The sequence below is a fragment of the Halichoerus grypus genome, chromosome 12 (genome assembly GCF_964656455.1).
Source record: "Halichoerus grypus chromosome 12, mHalGry1.hap1.1, whole genome shotgun sequence".
Lineage (NCBI taxonomy): Eukaryota > Metazoa > Chordata > Mammalia > Carnivora > Phocidae > Halichoerus > Halichoerus grypus.
In genome coordinates this window covers 88,145,972-88,172,613 of record NC_135723.1, presented here as the reverse complement: position 1 = coordinate 88,172,613, position 26,642 = coordinate 88,145,972, and the positions used below count along the sequence as shown (strand labels likewise).

The 26,642-nt window shown below is 41.0% G+C and overlaps 1 protein-coding gene across 1 annotated transcript in view; it reads left to right on the top strand.

Annotated features, from left to right (window-relative positions):
• Positions 1–16,622, top strand: part of SLC35B4 (solute carrier family 35 member B4) — a 41,206-nt gene extending 24,584 nt beyond the window's left edge. Inside the window, exons 3-10 of the mRNA XM_036091690.2 lie at positions 271–373; positions 1,943–1,992; positions 4,380–4,461; positions 4,680–4,740; positions 6,227–6,336; positions 7,662–7,737; positions 10,305–10,380; positions 11,219–16,622. Of these exons, the coding sequence (XP_035947583.1) occupies positions 271–373; positions 1,943–1,992; positions 4,380–4,461; positions 4,680–4,740; positions 6,227–6,336; positions 7,662–7,737; positions 10,305–10,380; positions 11,219–11,462 (802 nt within the window). The 3' untranslated portion in view covers positions 11,463–16,622. The remainder of the gene's footprint in view (positions 1–270; positions 374–1,942; positions 1,993–4,379; positions 4,462–4,679; positions 4,741–6,226; positions 6,337–7,661; positions 7,738–10,304; positions 10,381–11,218) is intronic.
• Positions 16,623–26,642: the final 10,020 nt, after the last annotated feature.

Below are 26,642 nucleotides of genomic sequence, written 5' to 3'. Positions count from 1 at the left end.
ACCCCATGCTGGACTCGATCCCAGGACCTTGATATCATGACCTGAGCCAAAATATATTCTACAGTTCAGACTTTTTCCATGTTAGTTTGGCTTTGGTTGTAGTTTTGTATGTGCTTAGTATTGACTTCACATTATAGTAGTGATACAATCTTTTAATCTAGAGGGACTAAAACGAGATATTTTTCTAACCAAAAATAACTATTTCCTTCTATACTTGATTTTCTTGAAATAGTAGATTTTGTGTGATGTGCTGTGATCTCTGCGTTTCAGGTACTATGCTGTGATGGTAGCCATGTTCTTCACTGTCAGTGTGGTGAACAACTATGCCCTGAATCTCAACATCGCCATGCCCCTGCATATGATATTTAGATCTGTAAGTGCTGCCGGCTTACGTATGTATGTTGCTCTGGGAAATCTAAGTGGGTCGATTGAACACTTGACAAAAGTAGAAAGGTCTTATAACTAGTAGAGTCTAGCGTCTAAGCATAGGTCTCCCAGATGCATGAGCAAAGACTGGCTTTCATCTGTGCGGTAAGGCAGAGAGTGGACAGTTGACTGTCATCCCTCTGAGGTCTAATGGGTGATCAATAAAAGGAGCTAAAATTTCCCTGGGAGGCAGATTTTATGTTTAATTTCCCTCATCTGGTTGATTTTATATTCAGACTTGCTATGAATGTTACTTATTTCTCATCACTTTTGATTTCTTTCATAAAATTACATTTACTTCTAGTACATAAAATTGATACTTCCCTTTTTTGATTTTTTTTTTTTAAGCAAGAGACTTTTGAGACCATTAAGTAAAGGGAAATTCTTATTTTTAAAAAATATTTATTTATTTTAGAGAAAGCATGCACACGCACAGGTGCAGTGAGGAGCAGAGGGAGAAAATCTCAAGGAGACTCCCCGCTGGTGTGGAGCCTGATGCAGGGCTCAATCTCATGACCCTGAGATCATGACCTGGGTCGAAACCAAGAGTGGGAGGCTTAACTGACTGAGCCACCCGGGTGCTCTAAATAAAGGGAAATTCTTAAAGATTTTTATTTATTTGAGAGAGAGACAGAGGATGAGGGGGAGTAGCAGAGGGAGAGGGAGAAGCAGGCTTCCTGCTGACCAAGGGAACCCGATGCAGGACTCAATCCCAGGACCCTGAGATCATGACCTGAGCCGCCAGACGCTTAACTGACTGAGCCACCCAGGCGCCCCAATAAAGGGAAATTCTTGATGAAGGTGGGGTTTCTCCCAGAGCAGCAGTGGCTTTTTCCTTCCTCTCACGTTTGGTGGGAGATCTGTATATAAATAAATAAGAACAGAGTGCTCCCTGAAGAGCAAGAAAACTTCAAGGGGAATGTAGTTAGGATTGCAGAAGAATGCAAAATTGGTCACCATTGGAATTATAACATTTCTGTGTAGTCTGAGATTTCTGGGAGATTAAAGGTGCTATCCTCAAAGGGACTTCTCAGAGCTAATTATACTTATAAAGATGACTTTCAAAGTACTGAGCACATAATAGACTTTCAATAAACCCTTGCTGATTGAGCGACAGCTTTCTAGAGAAGAGAAAGATCCCTGCACGCCTTCTTTCATTAATTAAAACCGGGGGTGAGGAGAAGCCTAGCAAAAGCTCTCATAAATCAGATGGAAAATTTAACAAAATTAAGTCTACAATATAATTTCTGCTAGCCTTAGTTTCAGAACTCTGACCAGTATTTAGAGAATGATCATTTTTATTCTCATTGTTATCTTCAGAAGGTTTTATTAATTTACATAATAGATTTGTATGGTTTATACTTTTTGCCATTATAAGAACAAGTGAACCTTACTAATTATTCATTCTAACCTCCTCCTTTCTGGCTCTTTTTCCTGCTTGTCGGTGTTCTTATTTATCTTGAATTATTTTCTTTCCCTGGTGCACTAAAACTCTGTTACTGTTGTCCTTTTACAGGGTTCTCTAATTGCCAACATGATCCTAGGAATTATCATTTTGAAGAAAAGGTAAACAATATACTTTCATATTTTATGTGTAGGAAGGATATCCTGAGCCCCATCCATAAGCTGGATTCCTTCTCTCGTAGTGGTGATAAGTTTGCTCTTGATCATCCAGCTTGTGTCTTTGTTCTCTCCGTGGCAGTGCTGTGTGTCCTGAGGCAGTGGACCAGGTAAGGGGCCCCCCTGTGGCTTTGGAGACACATTTCCTCTGTGTAGAACGAAGTAGCTCTTGTCACCACGGAATCTTCAGTACCATAGTAACCTCCAAAGCCAGCTGATCTAGAACTTCACTGTCCCATGTGGTCTCCACTAGCTGCATGGGACTATTTACATTTAAATTTAAGTTATTTAAAATTAAATAAATATTTAGTTTCTCACATTTTAAGTGCTTAGTAGCCACATGTGGCTAGTGGCACCCATGTTGGAGAACCCAGCTATGGGACATTTTCAACTTCACGGAAGTTCTTGGACGACGCGGTAGTAGAAGGTGTTTATCAGTACAATGTGATGAACTGACGATACCCATGTTAGAAAGAAAGTTCCTAACAAAGACCCAAATGGCCAAGAAGATGGGGTGAAAACTTTCAGGACTGTTCTATGTGGCTGTCACCAGTGCCTGTCTCTGGGATATGGTTGGGAAATACCAGAAATACCTGGGATACTTTCTCAAAGTATTTGTCTTCCACCTTCGTTCTGGGCCTTACCCCTTACTCCCAAGGAGGAAGGGCACTGGGGAGAGTCAGCACATTCAGTCTGGAACATTCCTCAGGGGAAGTTCACCCTCACTGTTAAGATCACAATGGTACAAGCTCACGCCAGCTTTTCTCTGTATTCAGTATCTAGCCCCAGTGTTAGAACTCTATACCAGCTTAGAAAGTGCTGCCAGTTAAGAGTGTGGGAACCCCGAGTATTTAAGTAATAAGAGCAGTGTCCTAAGAAGGACAGTTGTCCTGTCCTGCTAGGCTCCTTATCATGAACGCTTTATCTTCTGAGGCTTATGTATTCCCCAGATGAGTACAACTGCAGTTGACTTCTTTTCCAGGTCTCCACATTAAGTGTTCATATGTAATGGGTTTGTTACATTGAAGTGACTGCTAAGCTTCTTGGTAGTGTAGACTTGACATTGGGACAGACCTGCAGGCCTTCCAACCTTTGATTTTGCTCATAATAGGGCTACAAAAGAACATATTATAAAAGGAATGTATTCTCCTGATAGTGCTCTGAAATGTCAGGGGCCTTTCTTAAACATCTCTGTTTCCCTGGAGAACTTGTTTTGGGTCTGTCATCTTGAATCTATCCAAGTAAGCCTTTTTGACTCTCCTTGGTGTGTATCACCCAGAGAGCAGGAATTTCCCTAAGGTGACCATCTAATATCAGGAATTAGTAAGTTGTTATCTTCTTTTGTGTATTTTGAGCAGAGCCCCTTAGGTTCATAGTGTGTTCCTCATTCTGGGATTTGAAGACCAAGTCTGTACTTACCTGAACCTGCCCTTTGTTAATTTTTAGGCCTGAGTTACAAACCTCTCCCTGTCTGGATCTTTCCAGATTGAAGAGTTCCCTTACTTTTCTATCTGCTTCCTCAGGGCCTGTTACCTCATCCTGCCTCTGTCCACTAGCAGGTTGCTCTTGGCCCCGATCTGCTGCTTAGCTAGTCCTGTTGGCCTTTTATGAGGTGATGTGATCAGAACTGTGCAAAGTGTTTGACTAGAAAACCTCGGATGGTTCATCCTATAAATTTAATTCCTTTTCATTCTTGCCTGAGGCCTTCTGCTTTATCAGTAAGAGCCCAAGAGAGATGTTAATGATGTTGTTTTAGTTATTATGAAATGCCACTGTTCTTATTACTAGTAGTCCTGTTAGTGTAATATTTCTTCTTTTATCCAACTGTGCTGACATTTAAAAACATTTAAGTCATTCAGAGGTGTTAAAAATATCCTCTCCCGACAATGGACAGTTGAATGATTTTTTTTTTTTTTGAGCATTGAGTCCTGCTACTTGTCTCTGATACTCCGTTCTTCATCTTGTCTGGTGTGTCTCTGACACTCATGTTTGGGCCCCTGAAGACCAGAAAAGCCACAGGAGGCAGTTAAGATCTGCCCAGCTTTCATTGGGACTCAAGCAGAATGGAATATCATGTCTGGTCTATGTCTTTTTTTGTTTTTGTTTTCTGATGAAACAATTTCTCGGTCCACAAACTAACGGAAACTATTTTAAGCAACACTAAAAAAGGGTGTTTAGTCATTAGTCAGCACCCTGCTTCCTTCATGTGTGTGATACCATCAGCTGTATTTTGGTGATTTGTGCTCTTATGCAACATTTGACTGTGAGCATCATATGGAAGTTCGTATTGGTGCTTTTCTTTTCTTAAGGTGTTCTTGTTCTTGTTTTTGCAGATACAGCATATTCAAATATACCTCCATTGCCCTGGTGTCTGTCGGGATATTTATTTGCACTTTCATGTCAGCAAAGCAGGTGGTAAGAATCGCTTCACAAATCATTTCTATTCACTGCTTGCCATGGGGGCCCCGGTACTTTTATTGATACGGTACATTTACAGGCTTATGCAATAGAAGGATCCGGGTCTCTGCAAGAGGAGAGTGGAAGGGACTGGGTAACACAGATTGTTCCTTTCTACCCAGGCACCTTGCATGTAGTTCTGGTCTCTCTACCTGGTGTTTTTCTTCCCTTCCTAGACTTCCCAGTCCAGCTCGAGTGAGAATGACGGATTCCAGGCATTTTTAAGGTGGCTACTAGGCAAGTACAATAATTACAATAAAGCTAATTGCCTCTGCAGTTCTGTTCGCTGAGTTTTCTCCCGAGGAACAGGTTTCTTGGCAAGAAGCTTTGGCTAAACAGATTATGCCACAGAAGAGAGAGGCACCTGGGATCACCTGTCTCTGAACTTTGGTGTTCAGAACATGAAAAAAAGAAAATGTCCATGTTCAGGGTGGTGTGTTCTACAACGTGGATCCACGATTTCCTTGGTTGCCACTGGTATAGAAAGAAAAGTGCATGTCAGTTGCCTGTCCCGCTTTCTGGGAGCGAGGGCTTCGAGTGTCCTCCTTTTCTTCATGATCTGTCTCCCGAGTAGAAGCAGTAAATTTCCAGGGGACTCATTTCTAAATCTTAGATTCATTTTCTTCATAAGTTAGCTCTTCCATAATGAGTGTTCCCAAACCTGACTGATCATCAGAGTCTCCTAGGGCATTTTTAAAAATGAGTATCTCTTTGTGGAATCAGACAGCTCCCGTAGAGCTTTGGCCTCGTGCTGTCGGATAGGAGGGGAAACGCTTTCCAAGGGCAGCCGGTAGCGGCAGGAACAGATCGAGACGAAGCCGCAGAGAAACAGCAGCGCAAGAACTCGATTCTCCCTGCTGCTTGGCTTCGAAACTTCATCCCTTCAGGTCGCTCTTCTTCACATAGAAAAATCTTCATGAGCTGTTAGGAAACACTTCAGCCAATAAGAAAAATTTGCAGAGGATATGCACATACAGTTCACAGGGAAAAATTAATATCTGATTATTAGGTTCAGCCTCAGTAGTCTTGGAATAGAGAGATGCGAATTGAAACCAAAATGTAGTACCTTTTTATTTTTGGCCTGTTAAAATGGCAAGAAAATAAACGATTATTCTCATTGCTGCTGAGGGTGCATTTTTGTGTAAACTGTTTATGGTAGAAATTGATACAGCCTTTCTGGAAAAATTTATGTAGTGAGTTTTAAAAATGGCTACAACTTTTGACTCTGTAATTTCATTTAGGAAAGTTTATCCTAAGGGAAATCATCAACATTTTGTTTAAAGATTTATGTACAAGGATGTACATTGATTTGAATGGTGAAATAATTGGAAGTAATCTAATCATTCTCATGTTGTAAGACAGTTAATATGGTCCCTCCACGTGATAGAGTCATGGAGCCATGAATTCATACCTTTGAAAAAATTTTAATCACTTGAAGGAAAATCCAAGAAAAAGATCATGAAGAAAGCAAGATGTACAATTGTATGTTCATTATCCTGTTTTAGCATAAAATATATACATAAATATATATATAGAGAGAGAGAGAGCGCAACCTATCAAGGAGTAGGTAGTGATCCTGTGGTTGATTTTTATTTCTTTTAAAAATTTTGTACATTTCTACAACTGGCTTGTAATTAGTGTAGAACAGTCGGTGTTCTTTAGGAAGACATCTGGAAATGAGCAAATCTAGTATCTTGTAACCTGATTTTTGTTTTTTTTTTAGGAATTGGGGCACTGACTTTTGCACTTCTGATGTCAGCAAGAATGGGTATTTTCCAAGAGACCCTATACAAACAATTTGGGAAACACTCCAAGGAGGCTTTGTTTTATAATGTAAGCAATTTCTTGAACCTGAGGAAGATAAAAAGTACTGAGTTGTAATCTGTTATTTCAAATGAAATATGCATTTTTCTGATGTAGTCGAAGGACCAAGTATTTTTAATAGGCTACTAATGTGTATTCTGAGCCCCAGTTCTCTATGTGAGATGATCATGATCAGTGTGAACCTAGCGTGTCTGCTAACCAGGAACAAGTCTGGGGATGAGAACCTTCACCCCCCCAATGTTCCGGAGATGAAATCAAGTTAAAACCACTATGGAAACTTGGAACAGGAAAATAAGTTCCAAAAACAACATGTCGAGGGGGACGTTGGCAGGCAGGTGGGCAGGCATGTGAGAGAGCGGGGAAGAGGGGTGAGCGCAGTCCCTCTGGGGAGCTCTCTCTACTCGATGGAGAGTTCATTACCTACTTCTGTGTGCTTCCGCTGCTTTTTTGGAAACTGCTGAGCCAGAGCTGCCCTCTCTAACTGTGCTCTTCCTCCAACCTCTCTCCTATGGAGAGAACATCCACAACACAGCCCCTCAAGGTTCTGGGTGGTAGAGATGCCTTCGGCTTCAGTGTTCAGGTGGAGTCGGAGTCAGATGAGTCAGGTGTTCCTTCACCGCCAGCTTTTTGTACTGAAGTTGCAGACAGTCCGGTTGAGATACTTAACTGGAGCTGGAGTATGTGGCTGGGAGTTTAAAAAATAAGGAACAGTCTATCTGGTTCACAGCTTTGAGACCAGTACCTGGCACAGAGTAGCTGGCCCGTAACGTTAGCTGTGATCCCGTACTGTGGTGCTGGTGCGCTGCTGTCAAGCACGTTCACCTGTGCTTACCTGTCATTCCCTCTCCTCTTCGTCCTTTTTATTCTTGTCATTTCATTTTCCCTGACCTCGTATTGTCCTCAAACCTCTTTTTCCCACAAGTTACCTAAACTCCCTGAAATCGACCTTTGCCTTCTTTATAATTTTTAAATCCTTCTGTTCGCTAAGCCATTCTCAAAAGTAGCAAAATGTAGCAAATCCTATGGGCCGAATGGCTGTGAGTTCAAACTTCGCTTTTGTTGGAGGAAGGATGCTGGCTCCGTTTTTTTGTTTAGTATGTGGTGATCATCTGACTCCATTCCGTAAGGGCAAGAACTGCAGTTTGGGGTCAGTAGCACGCTGGACAGTGTCACCTGGTCCGAAGCCCTGGATACATTTAACCTAACGAGTCTGAATTGCTTTTCTTGCTGCAGTTTTACGAGTTGTTTGACAAGCAGTAAGTCATTGTAAAGCTGCTTCACACGTTGTATCATGTGTCTGTATTTAAATTGACATGAAGTCTTTCTTCCCATAGCATGCCCTTCCACTTCCTGGCTTCATCTTCCTGGCTTCCGATATTTATGACCATGCAGTTCTGTTCAATAAGTCTGGTGAGTGGGATGTTATCCGGTAGGATTACCTGACAGGTTCTGTGGCCACCTCTCAGTTTTGCTATTGACTTGACCGCTGCTTTTTTCACAATCTTATCCAAATCACCGCCCTTTTGGGAGCCATCCCCCCTCCACCTCTTGGGGATACAGTGCTGTTCAGCAGCAGCTGCAGCGGCAAAAGCGTTTACAGGTGCTTCTCAGTCATTTGCAAACGATGGAAGAGAGTATCTTCAGATTTTCTGTTTTGCTTTGGAATTTGTGTGTTTGCATTTGCATGTGTGGAACATTTGATGTTTTGAGAATGTAAAAAAATAGCGATACCCCCCTGCAGAGGTGGGACCGTGAGAAACTGGGCAGCCGTCCAGCTGTGTGTGTTCCTGCTCTTCCTTTGCTGCTGGCGAAGGCAGACCCGCTCGCACACCCCGTCCTAGCTCCTTTGGAGCGAGGGGAAACAAGAACCACAAGGGGGCTTTTTTCCAAGATACAGGGTAGGTAGGCAGCAGGAATAAGCAAAATTAGTTCAGATGTCTACAGGGTAAGTTAGCTATTGTTAAAGGGGCTATTTAATCAACTAGCTATAAATTGCCAATTAACTTGAAAGGAATTACTTATGTGACTATCGACTAAAAGACATAGTGTGTACACAGACACATGAACACACAGGAACAAATAAACGTGTAAAATTAAGGCTTTATGTTGCTCGTATCTAAAATGGCAGGTGTGTTTTGTGGTAGGGGCAGTATGTGCCCTGTTAACTTGTTTGCCCTCAGAACCTGCGTTGGGAAGTTGTGAATGCTTCCTGTTGGAGTTTGCAGTGTTGCCTGTCCCATTTACCCACCGAAAGTGTGTAATGAAGGTAGTGTGTCAGGAAGTTTTTAAGGCTCCAAATTACTCAATCATTTCTGGCTTTTCTTTTCTTTTTTTTTTGAAGATATAATCGACACATGGCCATTTTTGACACAATGATTTTTAAGGTCTCTTGAGAATTCCCACATAATGAAGGGCTACTGACATAAACATATTACCAGATTCCTTGGGATTGATTTTGATTTAGTTACTAGAATGCTGCTTCTAAAAGTCACAGGGATGGGTATAAAAGTAAAATCTTTTTTAGAGTCTGCCTTCAACGTCTTCAAAATCATCCCTGAGTTAAGTATATGCTTTTTTCTTTCTCTGGCTTGCCTTGAGGTTATCTCAGATGAACCTGTTATCCTTGAATTTGTTCAGAGAATTGAATATCCACCTAAATATTTTGAGTCCTACTGATGGACTCTTGCCCAGCAAATTGATACAGTGGATCTCTGAAGCTATTAAATAGTAATAATACTTGTTAATTTTCATTTCAGTACATGCTAAGTGTTTCAAAGACAGTAGAATACCAGATTATGGGGATTAGTCCAGACAGTTATATTACCTTTCTTTATATATACGTCTTTCTGTGTTTTGCACAAGAGAAGTAACATTCATTCACTAACCAGACCTCACTGTCACTGTGAGAATTCCCTGGGTTATACTGTATAATTCAACTCCCCGAACAACTGAGGAATTTTTAAAAACAGATCTTTTGAGGATTACTGTGTCCTTACTCTCTTTGATCTTGAATATTTTATTTCCTCCCAAATATTTACTATGCAAGCCTCATAACATAAGAATGTATTTAAAGGAAGAAAAGTTACAGTTCCATTGCCTTAGACGTCAGCTAATTTCATTTTAGCAGTTTCTTTCCAGATACTGTTTACATATATTCTTACATAGTTGTCATCCTTGTGTAGATAAATTTTATACTTGCTTTTTCACTTGCCTTCTTTTTTATGTGAGTGTATATAATCTTCGTGATTCTTTTTTTAATCAGATGTGTCCTGCCTCATTTAGTGGAAGTTCTTTGCTTACACAGCCATTGCTCTAAGATTAGCCATTGAGATTGATTCAGTTTCTCCTCATTATAAATAGTACTCCCATCAATGGAGAATTTTCTTCTTCTTTTGAATTCATGAGGACTAATTCCTAGAATGAATATAAATAACTTGTATTGTCCCTTAATATAAGCATTATGAAATTGATTTTTAAAGACCACACCCCAGTTGATACTACTACCAACTGAGTGGCTGCCAATTCCGCTACCACCTTTCCAGATTAGGATTTTATAAGTTTTTAATTGCTGTTTTAATAGAGTATAAAATGGTAGAGCCTTGTTCAGTTTTGAATTCTTCAATTACTAGTAGGATTGAGTATATTTCCAAATGGCATTTAGTTACGGGTTGTCTTTACTCGTGTGTCGATTGTCAGTTAAGACCATGTCATTTTTAACTTCTCTGTGCCTCACAGTGTTTCTTTGTAAAGTGGGGTCGTAGTCAGGTGGATGGTGAAGAGTTTATTTTACAGGTAAAATAAATAATTTAAGAAACCAGTGTAATGACTCTTAAGACCTATGTGGTCTGGAATCAAGGCAAGTAAAGTGGTCTACTGTCCAAATCTACTTGCAGGGGAAGTACTGTTGCTGTCTCTGTTATGTTCAGTCTCCATTAAGCTGTCAAAAATATGACGGTCTCCCCTCTTTATCTTTGCAGAATTATATCAAGTTCCAGTCATTGGTGTGACAGTGCCCATCATGTGGTTTTACCTCCTCATGAATGTCATCACTCAGTATCCTTTGCACTCCTCTGCCACATGGTCTGCTCCGTGGTCTTTTGACATAGGAATGTTTATTCTTCTAACGGTGCGGTGACATGAGTTTTGTTTCTGCCTTGATCTGTTCTGTACTACCGGAGACAGAGGTGCCTTCGTGGGGGGCCAGAGAGAGGTTAGTGCTCCAGGAGGTCAGTAAGTCACTGGGCGCCATAAAGGAATTGCTCTGGATAACTCAGTGGATAACTAAGTATTAGTATATGACATGAATGCTCTGTGATTTCTGCTGGAGTTTTTCAGTAACCTAGGATATGTCACAAGCTGCCACAAAATTCTGCAAGAAATTTCAAACTAACTAAAACCTAATTTTTTCAATGGTTCTTTTGAACAACTTTAAGTATGTTATAAAAGTCATGAAGGCTTTGAAACCGTGGAACAGGTCGAGATTGGTTTCATTCCTCTAACGTCACCTAATAGATTTGCTGGCAGAGTTCCTTTTTGGACGAGTAGGTGGAGCCCGGGTCCTATAAAGTAAGTTTGCTGACCTTTATTGAAAGTGTTACCTACCTTCTGTCACTACTTGGGAGGGGGACCCTCACCGTAAACCGTGTGAAGAATTCGGAAGAAGAATAATGGGAGTTCTGCAGGCAGTTTCAAGTTAGGATCCACAGATGAATGGTAGGACATTCATTCTGCAGGATGTTCCACTAAGGAAGAGCCTCAGAGCAGCCATAACCCACCCCCGTGTTTTCTGGTTCTTAGAATATGAACATTTAAACCAAGAGCGATGCCAGAATGTTCTCCCTGGTGTTCTCTCTGTAGTCTACCGAAAACCACCTTAACCCCACCACTCCAGGTACGTGTGCATCCGGGGCGTCTTCATTCTCACCACAGAATGCGCCTCCCTTACCGTCACCCTTGTTGTGACTCTACGCAAGTTCGTTAGCCTCATCTTTTCCATCTTGTACTTCCAGAACCCTTTCACTCTGTGGCACTGGCTGGGTACCTTGTTTGTCTTCATTGGGACCCTAATGTACACAGAAGTGTGGAACAACCTAGGGACCACAAAAAGCCAGCCTCAGAAGGACAAGAAAAACTGAGGTCTGCGTGGAGCAGAGACCAGTGTCCTAACGTGCCAGGGTCTGGTGAAAGTCTGGCCACCATTTCACGTTCGTTAATGCTGAAGTATTGAACCAACCTTGTACGAGAGAATCCTCAGAAGGAGGGACTTCTCAGATTTCTTAAGGCTGTACAGACCGTTTGCGGACTCTAAATGGACACCCCTCAACCATGAAGTAGAAACAAGAACACTTCTCTGCTATTGAACAGCCGGTTTGTTACTTGTTTTGTTTACCAAAATATTTAGTACTGTTACTTGTTTATTGAATTGAGTCCCCACAGCTACTAGTTTTATATGCGTGGTCTCAGACGAGTTGATCTCTCGTTGCCGTTCTGATGATTTTCTGCCACACAGTCATTATCCTCCTGTGGCCTCGTCCCTTCTTTCTGTCACCTTTCCCCTCCCCCCACCACCACCGCAGCACTGTCAGCCAGTCAGATGCTCCAGCCTCATCCTTGGGAAACAGCTGAGTGGCCCTGTGAATTGAGACCCCAGTGACATTGGGCCCGGAAAAGAAGCGGTTGTCCCTGTGAGCAGAGCCTTGTCACCCCGAGCAGGGCCGGTGGGAATTCTTTCCCCCAACTTGCTTTTTTTTTTTTTTCCTCTTAATGCAAAAGTCTTTTGCTTTCTGTGATTAGAACAGACCTGCGGCGCATCTCTCTATGGCACAGAGTTAATAAGAAAGGTTTATGTGAGTCGGGAGGGAGAGATGTTTTCCTCCGTCTTGTACATGGAGCCCTTCAGCTCAGAATGGAGATGGTGCTGCCAGGGTGGCCGGGAGCAGCTGCCCCTCGGCGGCAGTCAGAGAGCCCCAGCTCCCCTCTGAGCCCAGCCAGGCACGCACAGGGCTGGTTCCCAGTGGGTGCGTTAGCTCTTTGAAAGGCTTCTTAACCAGAGATGCCACTCTGCCTGTCAGTCTGATAGAGTCATGGGCAGTCAGGCTAAGGAGTAGACTAGTATATGGTGGGCGTGGTGGGTAAATCAGGTCCAGTCACAACAAAAATGAAGGTGGATTTTTTTCTTTCCTATGAGGTATCTCAGTGTTCTTGGTGGTTATTTACAGGTGGTTGGGAGGTAATGTGTTCTGCTGTGTAGAAACATGATGCCCCTTCCGGCTAATCATTTCGGAGGTGTGGTTTTTCCTTCCTGGGATAATTTTGAGAAAGAGGAACAGTGTCAGTATAGCATGTGTAAGGGTGTGTGTGTGCGTGCGTTTGTGTAGTTCTGTGATAATACTGGAGGAGAAAAGAGCATGAAAGTCTGTTCTTCTATTTCCTCATTCTTCACTCAGCCTTGGACCTTCATTAACCTCACAGAAGTACATGCACTTCCGTCTTTTGCACACAAAGCCCTTCCTTTGGGCATAGACTGTGTTCTTACATTGCGATGTGGTTCTCCAGATCTCCTTGTCTCATTCTGTAGTGTGGATATTTCCTTATCTGCAGCTGTTCTCTGATGGGGTCTGAGATAAGTGTTGGGTCATTGGGTCGCTTTGGGGAAGTAACTTAAGCTGCCTCATTGTTTCTCCATGTTAGTCACCGGGTTTTCAGACTAATTTGTTGTTCTGAAGGACAACTTTCCAGAGCTAATAATTGGTCTACCCTAAAAGATGCCAAATTTGGTGTGAACCCGTTCATGGAATCAAAAGGCATTTTCTTTGAAATATGTAGAGTTCCTCAGGCTGATGATGCTATAAATAGCATGTGTTAAATGTCCTCTTAAAAACAATTAATAAAAGCTACTTTTTAAAAAATCACTTAATAGAAGAACCTGTCCCTAGGGGCTATTGGATTGCTATGTATCTGGAGTCTTAACAGGCTTTCATAACTTAGTGTTATCCTTTTTATGTTGATGAAAATTTTTAGTTATTGAAATGTGTTGGTGTACATAGACAGCATTTAACTGGGTCTATTAGGTTTTAGATTCTGGTTTTAGAAAGTACATGTCCCTCTCAGTCTGAACACCTCTGCTGGTTTTATTAACAAGAGGTTATGTATGGACAGATTATGGCACTTAAACAAAAAACGAACATATGTAAGAACAGAATGTCTGAAGTGCCCTCTGAGTTGATTTTCTCTCTAGTGGCCAGATGTAAGAAAATATGTCTAATGGACACTAATACTTCCATTAACAACTTTTTTTGGACCATTTATTTCCATAGGATAACTGATTTTTCAATCCAGGTTGAAACTAATTTCAACTTCTATTAAAGAGGCAAATAAACCATTTTGTAGAGGACCAGACCCATGCAACTGAAGGAGAAATGTCTATTACAGTGTTTCTCCTCTTCTCTGGGTCAAGACTATGTAACTGTGTACCCTAGAGATAGAGTTTGTTTACAAGAGAGATTGGTGTTTAAGACAGCCAAAACTCTATCCTTAGAGCAAAGATCAAATAGCAGATGCTACTAGCCAGAAAGTATACTGTGTGTGTGTGTACATGTGTATACATACTTGGGTACCCACTTAACAACTTGACCACTGTCATAGATAAAGTAACAGGAGAAAATGGTAGATATTTGAATTAATGTAATACCTACATCAGCTTTTACACAATTCTGTTGTCACATTATAAATGCTCTTTTTCATTTTTTTCATTTTTTTTTTCTTGATCCTTTTTATTTTCCTTTTCGTCTAAAACAGTCATTAATGTACTTGGTAAATGTCTATCAAGTTTTAAAATATTTAGACACAATCTAGTTTTTCCTCCTTCTTCCTGCCCAGTTATCCAATTATGAAATGCTACAGTATCTTATTCTTGTGGGAAGATTACCTGACATTTTTAAAGCATTCTAATAACTTGAGGTCATTTCTTGAGCACCTTTCCTCCCTTCTGCCCTATTTTGTTTCCCTCCTAAGCCCCACCTCCAGTGTCCTCACTGCAGTCCCTGTTCACTTGTGTACTTTTCCACACCTGTAATCTTGTATCTGTTTATGCCTCTGTTCTCTGGGGCCTCTCAGATGTTTTTCTGGATTTTTACAAGGTATTTATATCTGTGTAGCACGTATTTTGTTAGACATTGTTATAAGCATTGATACTTGGAGTGTGAGAAGATCTGGCCCATATGTGAATATATGTATAGATAAGTATGAACATGAGGGTAAATGTAAAAATGTTTATATGTTTTGTTACCTGAAACCGGGGCTGAAAATCTTAACCCCCATGTTCTTCTATATTTGGAAAATAATGTTCTTGTTTGCTCTTTTCACCCCACGTTGAGCTCACTTTACTCACCAGTGCCAAATGCCAGGGAGAGGGGAGGTGGAAAACCTCAGGAATTATTCAGAGCCAGTGAATTAGCTGTGGGCTGGTGGATCAGTTGGCATGTCAGAGTGAAGGGGAGGAAGAAAATTTCCTGTCCAAGGTTCTTCCTGCTGGACTAGGAATTACATTTACATGATACAGATTAACAGGAGGAAAAAAAAAATCAGTTTTATTTTGTGCACCCGGAGTCCCAATAAGGAAACTGAAACCTAAATAGAAGACCAAAGCAGGCATTTTTAAAATACACATTTTAGACAGTAAACCTGTCAGGACTTGACAGGATAAAGAAAACGGATGTTTGGGAGCTTTAGTAAGGAATTCGGGCTGTGGTAGTAGATTAGTAAAAATATAACCAGGTTTGTTTCTGCAGCTTTCTTGGCTTTAAAGATTTTTTTTTTTAGTTTTCTTAGTGCAGGGAGGGTACCTTTCACATGGGAGACTTATTTTCTACTTTCAGGAGGATAGAGGAGGGTCTGAGTGTCCTTGTACATGCTGTTTCCCACATAGTTTCAATTCAAAATAATGAGTATGCCATTGTGGTACATTATGGGGCCTGCCCTTGGCCTCTGCAGTTCCCTCCACCAAAATTTCCCTGGAAGTTTCACACATTAAAAGTTCCAGATTGTTCCATTTCAATGAACCAGTCTGGGTTCTGACGATAACGTCAGTTTAGTTAAACTCATTTCAGGAGGTGGTGATGTGTTCTCAAAGTTAGTCCAATGGTTCGAATCAGGAATGAATAAGCCATTTCTATGGAAACAAAAGCAATGGTTAATGATTGGATCAAATTATAAACCAGTTTCTGAGGGGAGCAGTCGAGTGGATTTCTGGATGACTGTGGCAGTCTGATGTATTTTCGTGGTTTGTAATTGGAGTTTCTGTGATCTTTCTGAGTCATCCGTAGAGCAGCAGGCATGGAGATCGTGTACATATGAGCTGTTGCCACTTCTCGGAAGCTTAAGTTGTTTATATGCAGTTTGCAGGGCTTCAGGAAAAAGTGCAGTTTTTGGTTAGCAAGCCAAGTAAAAAGGATGGGGAAGAAAAACAAAAATGTTAGTTGGGGGAGTTGTAGCCAGGCACTGGAGAAAACCACAAGAAATCAGGATCTTATCCAGTTTATAATGAAGTGTATTAGAATATAGTATTCACAAAGGTATGTTATTGGAAGTTTTTCTCTTTATAAGCACACTCATTTTTACCAGAGATAGCCCAGTTGAGACTAATTGGTTTGCAAAATAAGTGTAGTTTTTTAGAACTTGGTCTGATTCCTTATATAAGTGCAGCAAGAATAGCGATTGACTGTATAGGCTCTTTTTATAAGGACTCTCCAGACTGAACTTCACAGCCTCTCAAGGTTGGAAGCCAAGCCAGATGCTTGCCACAGATTGCACCTGTAAGATTTGGATTGATTCTTTCTCAAGGTCCCCAAAGTACCCCAAGGTTCTTTTTCCTGCCAGAAGTGACCATCTCTCTTCAACTGGTAAGTTTGTTGGGAACCCTGTCAGCAAGATATCAGGCTATTTTTCCAGGGGGCTTTATTGGCTCCATATAGTCAACCTTAGTTCCTTAAGCTCTCTGGTAATATCTGAGTTTATGCAGGTCTCCCTCAAATACGACATTCCAGTCAAAGCCTTGGTAATATAACCAGGGTTTCCAGTTGTGTCCTATTACTTATTGAACTTATGCAAATGAATATATTATGAAAATATAAGAATACTGAGAGTTTTTGAATTCCTAAGGGATCAGGTAGAGAGAAGATAAAGGTTTTATTCACAAAGGTATATTTTATCAAATTGCTGTAAGTTATCTTAATTTCTTTAAATCTGGATAAACAATGTTTCAACAAAAGAAAGTCATAAAAATTATAATCATCTTCCATTCAGTCCCATGTTATTATTGTTTTGCTTAAATCTAATTCTTTCATTAGTTCTGGAAGTTCTTACCGAGTTCAGTTGCATGATCTTAATATTATCAGAAACCTGTACTTCAGTTTCTTTCCATGAGTCTCAGCGCAGACGAAACACATTTGCAGGACGGCTTGTAAAAGCATCTGAGTATAACAGTCTGGAAACAACAAAAGACTTAAAAGTGGCCGTTGTTAGAGATCTGATTACAGTTCATAACAATGCAGTTGACAAGGAAATTCGGTTATTTCTGTGACATAGAACACTTCAAACAACATACTAGGACATACCTGATTTCTAAGAGCTTCATACAGTTTTTAATAACATTTCTATACACTTATAATCTCAGAGAGTTCAGTATCACTCGACAGAGCTTCCCATTTAACTTAACCAGCCTAATTAGTGTAATCTTTTTATAAGGAGACCAAGTATCTGTGGGCCCTCTGGAATATTTCAATTAGATGGTGATGAAAAGACTTTATTGACAAACTTTCCAAAATCAAACATCAAAATGTTTGAACATTTTATTAAATAGGATCGCTGATCATTCTGAAATATTTAACCAAAGTGACAAAAGATTTTAAAGGCAAATACCCAAGGTTACATAATTGTGAGCAAAAGTTGGCTCTTTTAATATTGAAGACTCGGTTTTCCTGAATGATCAAAGATCTGATGAAGACATAGAATCTTAGATTATTGGTTTGCTTTTCATAAATTATAAACAAAACTATTTAATGTTAAAACTTAAATTTATTCTAATCTTAGCCATTACTGACCATATATAAAATTCCTTTTTTACATTCAGATTTTGTTCTAAGTTTTTCCTCAACAAAAATGTCTTTGCATTCCTCATATCTTTCTCTTAGTGAAAGCATTTTCCTTGTATAAAGAGTGGTTTCTTTTATTTGGGGTAGCTTTAACCCATTTAATTTGAATTCTTAGGTGAAGTTTGTGAAGTAGGAAAACCTTGATCTCCCCTTCTCTGAGGGCTGACTAGACAGCTTCCCATAGAGAACAGCGAGAGAGACCGACATGGTAACAACTGGGAACCCCCACCCCAACACTGTAAACTGCAGTGGGGAGGGATAGAATTGAGGGACTGAACAGATTTATCTGCCCTGGAATGCAGATAATAAATATTCTAGTTGCCTTTTTAAACCATGGCTTTTTAAGGAACTAGCTCTCTACCAAGCAGTAGGGGGCCTGCTGGAACACTCTCCGGTCAGAGAGGCTGCAGCATGCGCCTGTTTACACTCCTTCACCCTGATAATGCAGATTTAAATAGGATCCAGGCTCCCGGGCTGGCCTACTTCTGTGAGCCCAGGGCCCCAGCACATACTGGGTATACCTGGACAGCATAGACTACAGCTCCAGCTGTATCACCAAGGTGACACAGGGGCAAAGCATCTTGGGATAGTCCAGATGACTTGCCTGAGCACCCCCCTGCACATGGCTGGGGAACTTTCCACCCAGGCCTCCTGCGGCTCCAGCAGTCTTACCATTATGTACCTTGCAGAAAAAGCCCCGGGCTCCCCCAGCTTGTCCCTACTTCAGCTTCAGCTGTCCTGCTGGAGTGCTCTCTGCAGAGCCCTGGGATCCCCAGTCCACACACCTGCTACAGCCAGCCCAGTGGCCAGGCACACAGTCTACACCAGCCAGCCTTCCACAAGGCAATTTCCTCAAGTTTAGAAAGGAAGTAACTATTCTACCTATTTCATAGAAATAAACACAAAATGAAGAATGTGCTCTAACCAAAAGCACAAAACTTCAGGAAAAAAACTAAATGAAATGGAGATCAACAATCTACCTGATAGACATAAGAGTAGATGAACTCAGAACTTCAACAAAGAGAAAATATAAAAAAGAGCCAATCAGAGGGAAAGAATACAGTAACAAATGAAAAATACACTAGAAAGAATCAACAGCAAATTAGAGGATGCAGAGGAGTGGATCAGTGATCTGGAAGACCGGCTAATGGAAAGCACCCAACCTGAAGAGCAAAAGAAATTTTTAATGCTGATAGGTTAAGAGATCTCTGGGACAACATCAAGCATATGGATATTCACATTATAGGGCTCCTAGAAAGAAGAGAGAACTTAACTAACCTGGGGGAAGGAAAGAGACACCCAGGTCTAGGGAGCACAGAGAGCCCCAAACAAGATGAACCAAAGGTGGTCCAAAACAAGACACATAATTAAAATGTCAAAGATTAAAGATAATCTTAAAAGGAGCCAGCAAGAAGCAACTAGGTATGTACAAAGAAAGCCCCCCCAAGGCTATATGATTTTTCAGCAGAAATTTTGCAGGCCGGAAGGGAGAGGCATGACACATTCAAAGTGCTGAAAAGAAAAAAACCTATAACCAAGAGTACTTTACTGAGCAAGATGGTCATTCAGAATTGGAGAGAGAAGGAATTTCCCAAACCTAAGGTAAAGGAGTTTATCACCACTCAACTGGCCTTACGAGAAATGTTAAAGGGAATTCCTTTTTTTTTTTTTTTTTTTAAGATTTTATTTATTTATTTGACAGAGATGCAGAGGGAGAGGGAGAAGCAGGCCTCCGGCGGAGCAGGGAGCCTGATGCAGGGCTTGATCCCACGACCCTGGGATCATGACCTGAGCCGAAGGCAGATGTCCAACGACTGAGCCACCCAGGCGCCCCAAAGGGAATTCTTTTAAGTGGAAAAGAAAAGCCCATAATTAGAAGAAAATTAGGAAAAGGAAAAAAATTCACAAGTAAAAGCAAATATACAAAGTAGTGTATCAGTCACTATAAAATTAATGATTAAAAGACAAAGGTAGTAATATCAATTATATCTAATAGTTAAGTTATATCTAAATAGGGACTCAAAAAATAGGATGTAAAATATATACATAAAATATGGAGGGGGCTGTAAAATTGAAGTTCTTTTAGAATGTGTTCGAACTTAAGCAACAGTCAATCAACAATACAGACTTATATACTTAGGATCTTATATATAAGCCTCATGGTAATTACAAACCAGAAATCTATAATAGAGACACAAAAATAAAAAGGATAACACTAAAGAAAGTCATCAATTACAAGGAAACAAAACTATAACCAGGAAACAATGAACAAAATGGCACTAAATACATACTTAGTAATTACCTTAAATATAAATGCTCAAATCAAAAGACATAGGGTTCTCTCTCCCTCTCTCTCATAAATGAATTAAAAAAGGGGGCACCTGGGTGGCTCAGTCACTTAAGCGTCTGCCTTCTTCAGCTCAGGTCATGGTCTCGGGGGTCCACACAGAGGCTGTTTGTCCCTCTCCTTCCCCGTCTGCTCCTCCCCCAACTTGCGTGCTCTCTCTCTCAAATAAATGAATAAAATCTTAAAAACAAAAGACATAGGGTAACAGGATAAAACAACCAGACCCATCTATATGCTGCCTACAAGGGACTTACTTCAGACCACTTACAGAGTGAAAGTGAAAGGATGGAAAAAAAGATTTCATACAAATGAAAGGGGGAAAAAAAAACTGGGGTAGCAATATTTACACAAAATAAACTTTAAAACAAAGGCATTATATAATGATAATGGGATCAATCAAGAGGATATAACAATTATAAATATCTATTCACCCACCATTGGAGCACCTAAATATATAAAGCAAATATTAACAGAGGGAGAAATTGACAATAACAGGAGGGGAATTTAACATCCCACTTGGATCGATAGAGCATCCAGACAGAAAATAAGTAAACTGTTGCTTTGATGGGTTTTACAGATATATATAGAACATTCCATCCAAAAACAACAGAAACACATTCTTTTTAAGTACACATATAACATTCTCCAGAATGGATCACATGTTAGGCCACCAAACAAGTCTCAATTAATTTAAGAAGATTGAAATCCTATCAAGCATCTTTTCTGACCATAATAGTACGAAACTAGAAATTACAAGAATGGGAAAAAAAAGAAAACAACACATACGCACATGGAGCCTAAACATGTTACTACCTAACCAGTGGGTCAATGAAGAAATAAAAAATAAATGAGGGCGCCTGGGTGGCTCAGTTGGTTAAGCGACTGCCTTCGGCTCAGGTCATGATCCTGGAGTCCCGGGATCGAGCCCCACATCAGGCTCCCTGCTCAGCAGGGAGTCTGCTTCTCCCTCTGACCCTCCTCCCTCTTATGCTCTCTGTCTCTCATTGTCTCTCTCACAAATAAATAAAATCTTAAAAAAAAAAAAAAAAAAAGAAAAAATGGAGACAAATGAAAACCTAACAGTCCAAAAATCTTTGGGACACAATGAAAACACTTCTAAGAAGTTTATAGCATTAGAGGCCTACCTGAAGAAATGAGAAAAATTTCAAATAATCTAACTTAACATGTAAAGGAACTTGAAAAAGAACTTTAACAGGGCGCCTGGGTGGCTCAGTTGGTTAAGTGACTGCCTTCGGCTCAGGTCATGATCCTGGAGTCCCTGGATCGAGTCCCGCATCGGGCTCCCTGCTATGGTCAACTAATCTTCGACAAAGCAGGGAAGAATGTCCAGTGGAAAAAAGACAGTCTCTTCAACAAATGGTGTTGGGAAAATTGGATAGCCACATGCAGAAGAATGAAACTGGACCATTTCCTTACACCACACACAAAAATAGACTCCAAATGGTTGAAAGACCTCAGTGTGAGACAGGAGTCCATCAAAATCCTAAAGGAGAACACAGGCAGCAACCTCTTCGACCTCAGCCGCAGCAACTTCTTCCTAGAAACATCGCCAAAGGCAAGGGAAGCAAGGGCAAAAATGAACTATTGGGACTTCATCAAGATAAAAAGCTTTTGCACAGCAAAAGAAACAGTCAACAAAACCAAAGGACAACTGACAGTATGGGAGAAGATATTTGCAAATGACATATCAGATAAAGGGCTAGTATCCAAAATCTATAAAGAACTTATCAAACTCAACACCCAAAGAACAAATGATCCAATCAAGAAATAGGCAGAAGACATGAACAGACATTTTTCCAAAGAAGACATCCAAATGGCCAACAGACACATGAAAAACTGCTCAACATCGCTTGGCATCAGGGAAATCCAAATCAAAACCTCAATGAGATACCACCTCACACCAGTCAGAATGGCTAAAATTAACAAGTCAGGAAATGACAGATGTTGGTGGGGATGCGGAAAAAGGGGAGCCTTCCTATACTGTTGGTGGGAATGCAAGCTGGTTCAGCCACTCTGGAAAACAGTATGGAGGTTCCTCAAAAAGTTGAAAATAGAGCTACCCTACGATCCAGCAATTGCACTCCTGGGTATTTACCCCAAAGATACAAATGTAGGGATCCAAAGGGGTACGTGTACCCCGATGTTTATAGCAGCAATGTCCACAACAGGCAAACTGTGGAAAGAGCCAAGATGTCCATCGACAGATGAATGGATAAAGAAGATGTGGTATATATATACAATGGAATATTATGCAGCCATCAAAAGGAATGAGATCTTGCCATTTGCAACGACGTGGATGGAACTGGAGGGTTTTACGCTGAGCGAAATAAGTCAATCAGAGAAAGACATGTATCATTTGACCTCACTGATATGAGGAATTCTTAATCTCAGGAAACAAACTGAGGGTTGCTAGAGTGGTGGGGGGTGGGAGGGATGGGGCGGCTGGGTGATAGACATTGGGGAGGGTATGTGCTATGGTGAGCGCTGTGAATTGTGTAAGACTGTTGAATCACAGACGTGTACCTCTGAAACAAATAATACATTATATGTTTAAAAAAAAAAAAGAGGAAGATAGCAGGAGGGGAAGAATGAAAGGGGGGAAATTGGAGAGAGAGACGAACCATGAGAGACGATGGACTCTGAAAAACAAACTGAGGAAAGGAAAGGCCATGGGGTTGTAAGCGCCAAGAGCGCCGGGACGCCGAGCTCCTCCGGGTTAGAAGCAGAAGCAGCCCCTCCACCTCGGCCGACCCAGTAAAGAGCTGCCACTGTATCTGGCTTCTTGGGATTCGCGTTAATGTGGATCTTCCACATAAACGATTTACGGATGAAATAAAAGCCCTTTAAGAGTAAAAAAAAAAGAAAAACTGAGGGTTCTAGAGGGGCAGGGGGTGGGGGAATGGATTAGCCTGGTGATGGGTATTAAAGAGGGCACGTTCTGCATGGAGCACTGGGTGTTATACACAAACAATGAATCATGGAACACTACATCAAAAACTAATGATGTAATGTATGGTGATTAATATAATAATAAATACCCATAGGCAGGAATCTCTGGGATGTTGGACTTAGCAACATTTTTCTAGATATATCTCCTCAGGCAAAGGAAACAAAAGCAAAATGAAACTATTGGACTACACCAAAATAAAAAGCTCTTATATAGTGAAGCCATCAACAAAACAAAGTCAACCTATTGAGTGGGAGAAGATACTTACAAATGATATACCTAAGGGATTAATATCCAAAATATGTAAAGAGCTTATATAACTCTAAACCCCCACCCCCCCAAATAACCTGATTAAGAAATGGGCAGAGGGGGGCGCCTGGGTGGCTCAATTGGTTAAGCGGCTGCCTTTGACTCAGGTCATGATCCCAGGGTCCAGGGATTGAGCCCTGTGTCAGGCTCCCTCTTAGCGGGGAGTCTGCTTGTCCCTCTCACTCTCTCAAATAAATAAAATCTTAAAAAAAAAAAAAAAGAAATGGGCAGAGGACTTGAACAGACATTTTTCCAAAGAAGACATTCAGATGGCCAACAGACATATGAAAAGATGCTCGACATCACTAATCATCAGGAAATTGCAAATCAAAACTGCAATGAGGGGGCGCCTGGGTGGCTCAGTCGTTAAGCGTCTGCCTTCGGCTCAGGTCATGATCCCGGGTTCCTGGGATCGAGCCCCGCATCGGGCTCCTCGCTCAGCGGGAAGCCTGCTTCTCCCTCTCCCACTTCCCCTGCTTGTGGTTCCCTCTCTCGCTGTGTCTCTCTGTGTCAAATAAATAAATAAAAAATCTTAAAAAAAAAAAAAAAAAAACTGCAATGAGATATCACCTTACACCTGCCAGAATGGCTAAAATCAAAAAGACAAGAAATAAGTGTTTAGTGAAGGTGAGAAAAGGGAACTCTCATGCACTGTTGGCAGGAATGTAAATTGTTGCAGCCACTGTGGAAAAGAGTGACAATCTCTTAGAGGAAATGGATCAGTAAAACCAAGAGTACCCCACCAAATTTTTATGAAGAGTAGCTAAGCCCAAGGAACTAGTTCGTCAATATTTTCTCCTGCTAATCTAAATTTAGAAAGAGAAATAAAGGTTCTCACCATTCTCAACCCATTGAGTTCTGTAGACAGAGGTTCTGGGAGGCTGATGGGGTAGGAAATCCTACCTTCTGCCAGCTATCTGTCAGATGTCCTAAGATCTCAAAGCTGCAGAATCTTCATGGCAAATGTCCAGTGGAAGTTTATCCTGCCAACAATGCCAATTGAAGAGGAGGAAGAGATCTTCTGTCCAAGATTCTTCTAGCTGGACTAAGAAATTTACACGAGACAGATTAACAGGAGAAAACCACCATTTTATTTTGTGCACAAACAGACCCAATGATGAAACTGAGAAATAAATGAGCAAGGCAGGCAGTTTTTATACAATTTAGACAAAGAGACCATAAATCTGTGAGAAATTGACAGGATAAAGAAAATAGGTATTCAGGAGCTTTAGTAGGGGATTCCTAGTGGAATTTGGGCTGAGGTAGTAGATTAGTAAAAAAGTAACAAGGTTTGTTTCTACAGCTTTCTTTTTAGTTCTTAGTGCAAGGAAAGTACCTTTCATGTGGGAGATTTTTTTCTGCTTTCAAGAGGACAGAGGAGGGTCTGAGTGTCCTTGCACTGTGGTTCCCCAAGTAGCTTAAATTCAAAATAATGAGTATGCCATGGTGGTACATTATGGAGCCTGCCCTTGGCCCCTGCAGGGGAACATAGCAAAGACCTGGGCAGATGCACAGTGAGAAGATCCATATCATAGAGATCAGAAATCAAGATCCTATGTTTGTTGTAGTTTGTTTCTCTTCAGCTTGGAGTAAATAGAATTATGAGTAACTCTGCCCTTAGATAAAGCGTTTTGGTCTCAATGGCTTTATTCTGAAAAACAGGAGTAGATCTTACCTGTGACAGTTTATTCTTGGGTTGAAACAACTGTCAATGTAGATAAAAATCCATTAATATATTATTCTGATTGAAGTGACCTGTCAAAATGAGTATAAACAATATTTGTAAGTAAAAACTAGTCATAAACGTTGGGGTATGTTCAGTACGGACCAAGCTAGGGCGGAGACTTTGTAGTGTGCTCTCTCTTTCCAGCAGCTTCCTACCAGTAGACACTGCAGAGAAGGGAGGGACCAGGGATCACATCTTATTCGGTTCTGTAGTGCCGGCCCCAGCCTAGTGTCGGACTTGGGGAATAAGTGAACGCTTGCCAAGATTTCTTATTCCATCAAGTTTCTGAGAAACCTTTTATCGGTTCCTGATACCTGTTCCCGCTCTCCATTAGCTGGTTGGCAAGAAAGCAAATAAGAGGAAACCTTTCGGAGACTCGTTTATAAGATTTCTAACATTCCTAAGAAGGAGTGGACGACACACACAAGGGATTGCTGTCTGATCGCAGGTGGCGTTCGGGTGGGGAAGAGCATCCTGGTGTCATCTGATGCTCTGTGCAAGGAGATGCCTCTCAGGGTAGCATTAAAGATTCTCCAGTTTCTGAAGCAGGCTGCCCGGGGGTGAAGCTTACATCTTTAGAGCTGGTCTGGCTGATGCCTGGGGCTTACTATGTGTCTATTCTCAGTACCATTTTGAGACACCTCCCCTGAGCTTTACCTACTTAAATTGCTAACCATTCTACCAAATATCCTCAATTTGAACCAAGTAAGGCAGGCTGCAAGGGTCCCAGAGATTGGGGGCGGGGGGGAAGGAGGAAGCTTGGTCTACATTTAAGAGAAATAAGATCCATACCTTTTAAGAAAAAAAGGGTATAATAATTTGTTGACCTATTGAATTATTTTTATCTTTTGAGATGGGAGAAGAACCAAGGAGAAAAGCAGTGGTGGTTCCCGAGCACAAGGAAAATGTCTGTGCATCACTTGCAATCACAGGTCATTTCTGTGCTAGTTGCTCTCATCCAGGGAATGGTATCATCCTCCCAAAAAGGGGATGGTTTTTAAAGTGGGATTTTTGAACCAAGTATGTGGAGGAGGGGTGGGAAGGGCCAGCGGGGATTGGATTTACCCAGCCTCTTAGCTCTTCATTCAGTATCCTGCTTGAAGAACAAAGACCCGGGGGAGGAGAAAGCTGCACAGCAGTGGGGGGTGTAGAACAGCTAAGACACATTAGTTCATATTCAGATTTCGAGCTTATGAATATCAAACACCAGCTTCCAGCCTTCTGAGTTCTCTGAGCAGAGAGTTAGGGAGGAAAGGGAAATTTTGTAGAATAAAATGTTTTGCCACACTGACCATTTTCACCATGATTTCTTATAAAGAGTCATTTTCTATCTTCTGAAACAACTGATCAGACACCTGGTTTTTATCTTGAATTTGTACATTGTTTCTTAATAAAAGTGATAAATTTCTTGCAGGTGTTTCCCATCACCATTACCTTTCAAGTGCTTGTGTGCTGTTTCAAAAGCTCTCCAATTTTTGCCTCATATAGTGATGGTGGTACATGTTACTACAAACGATCGTAAGCAACCTGTCTTCCTAATGCCTAGCAGCTGGATCAATCATAAACCACTTCTCAAGCTACAGGTCTGTTTCTACTTTAGAAATGTAAGGAAGATCAGTCTACTTGTGGAGGTTTTAGAGGTCACGCAGTAAGTTGCCGTAGCCACTCTCTCAAATCCTCTTTGCTTTAATGGGAACACACTGATTTTTGTAATGCTGCAATGGCCAGTTCTCTTTATCTCCAATCTGTTGCTTTTAAATGAATCTTAACCTGAAAGCAACTTTCCAAGCAGTTGGCCACACCTAATCTATTTTT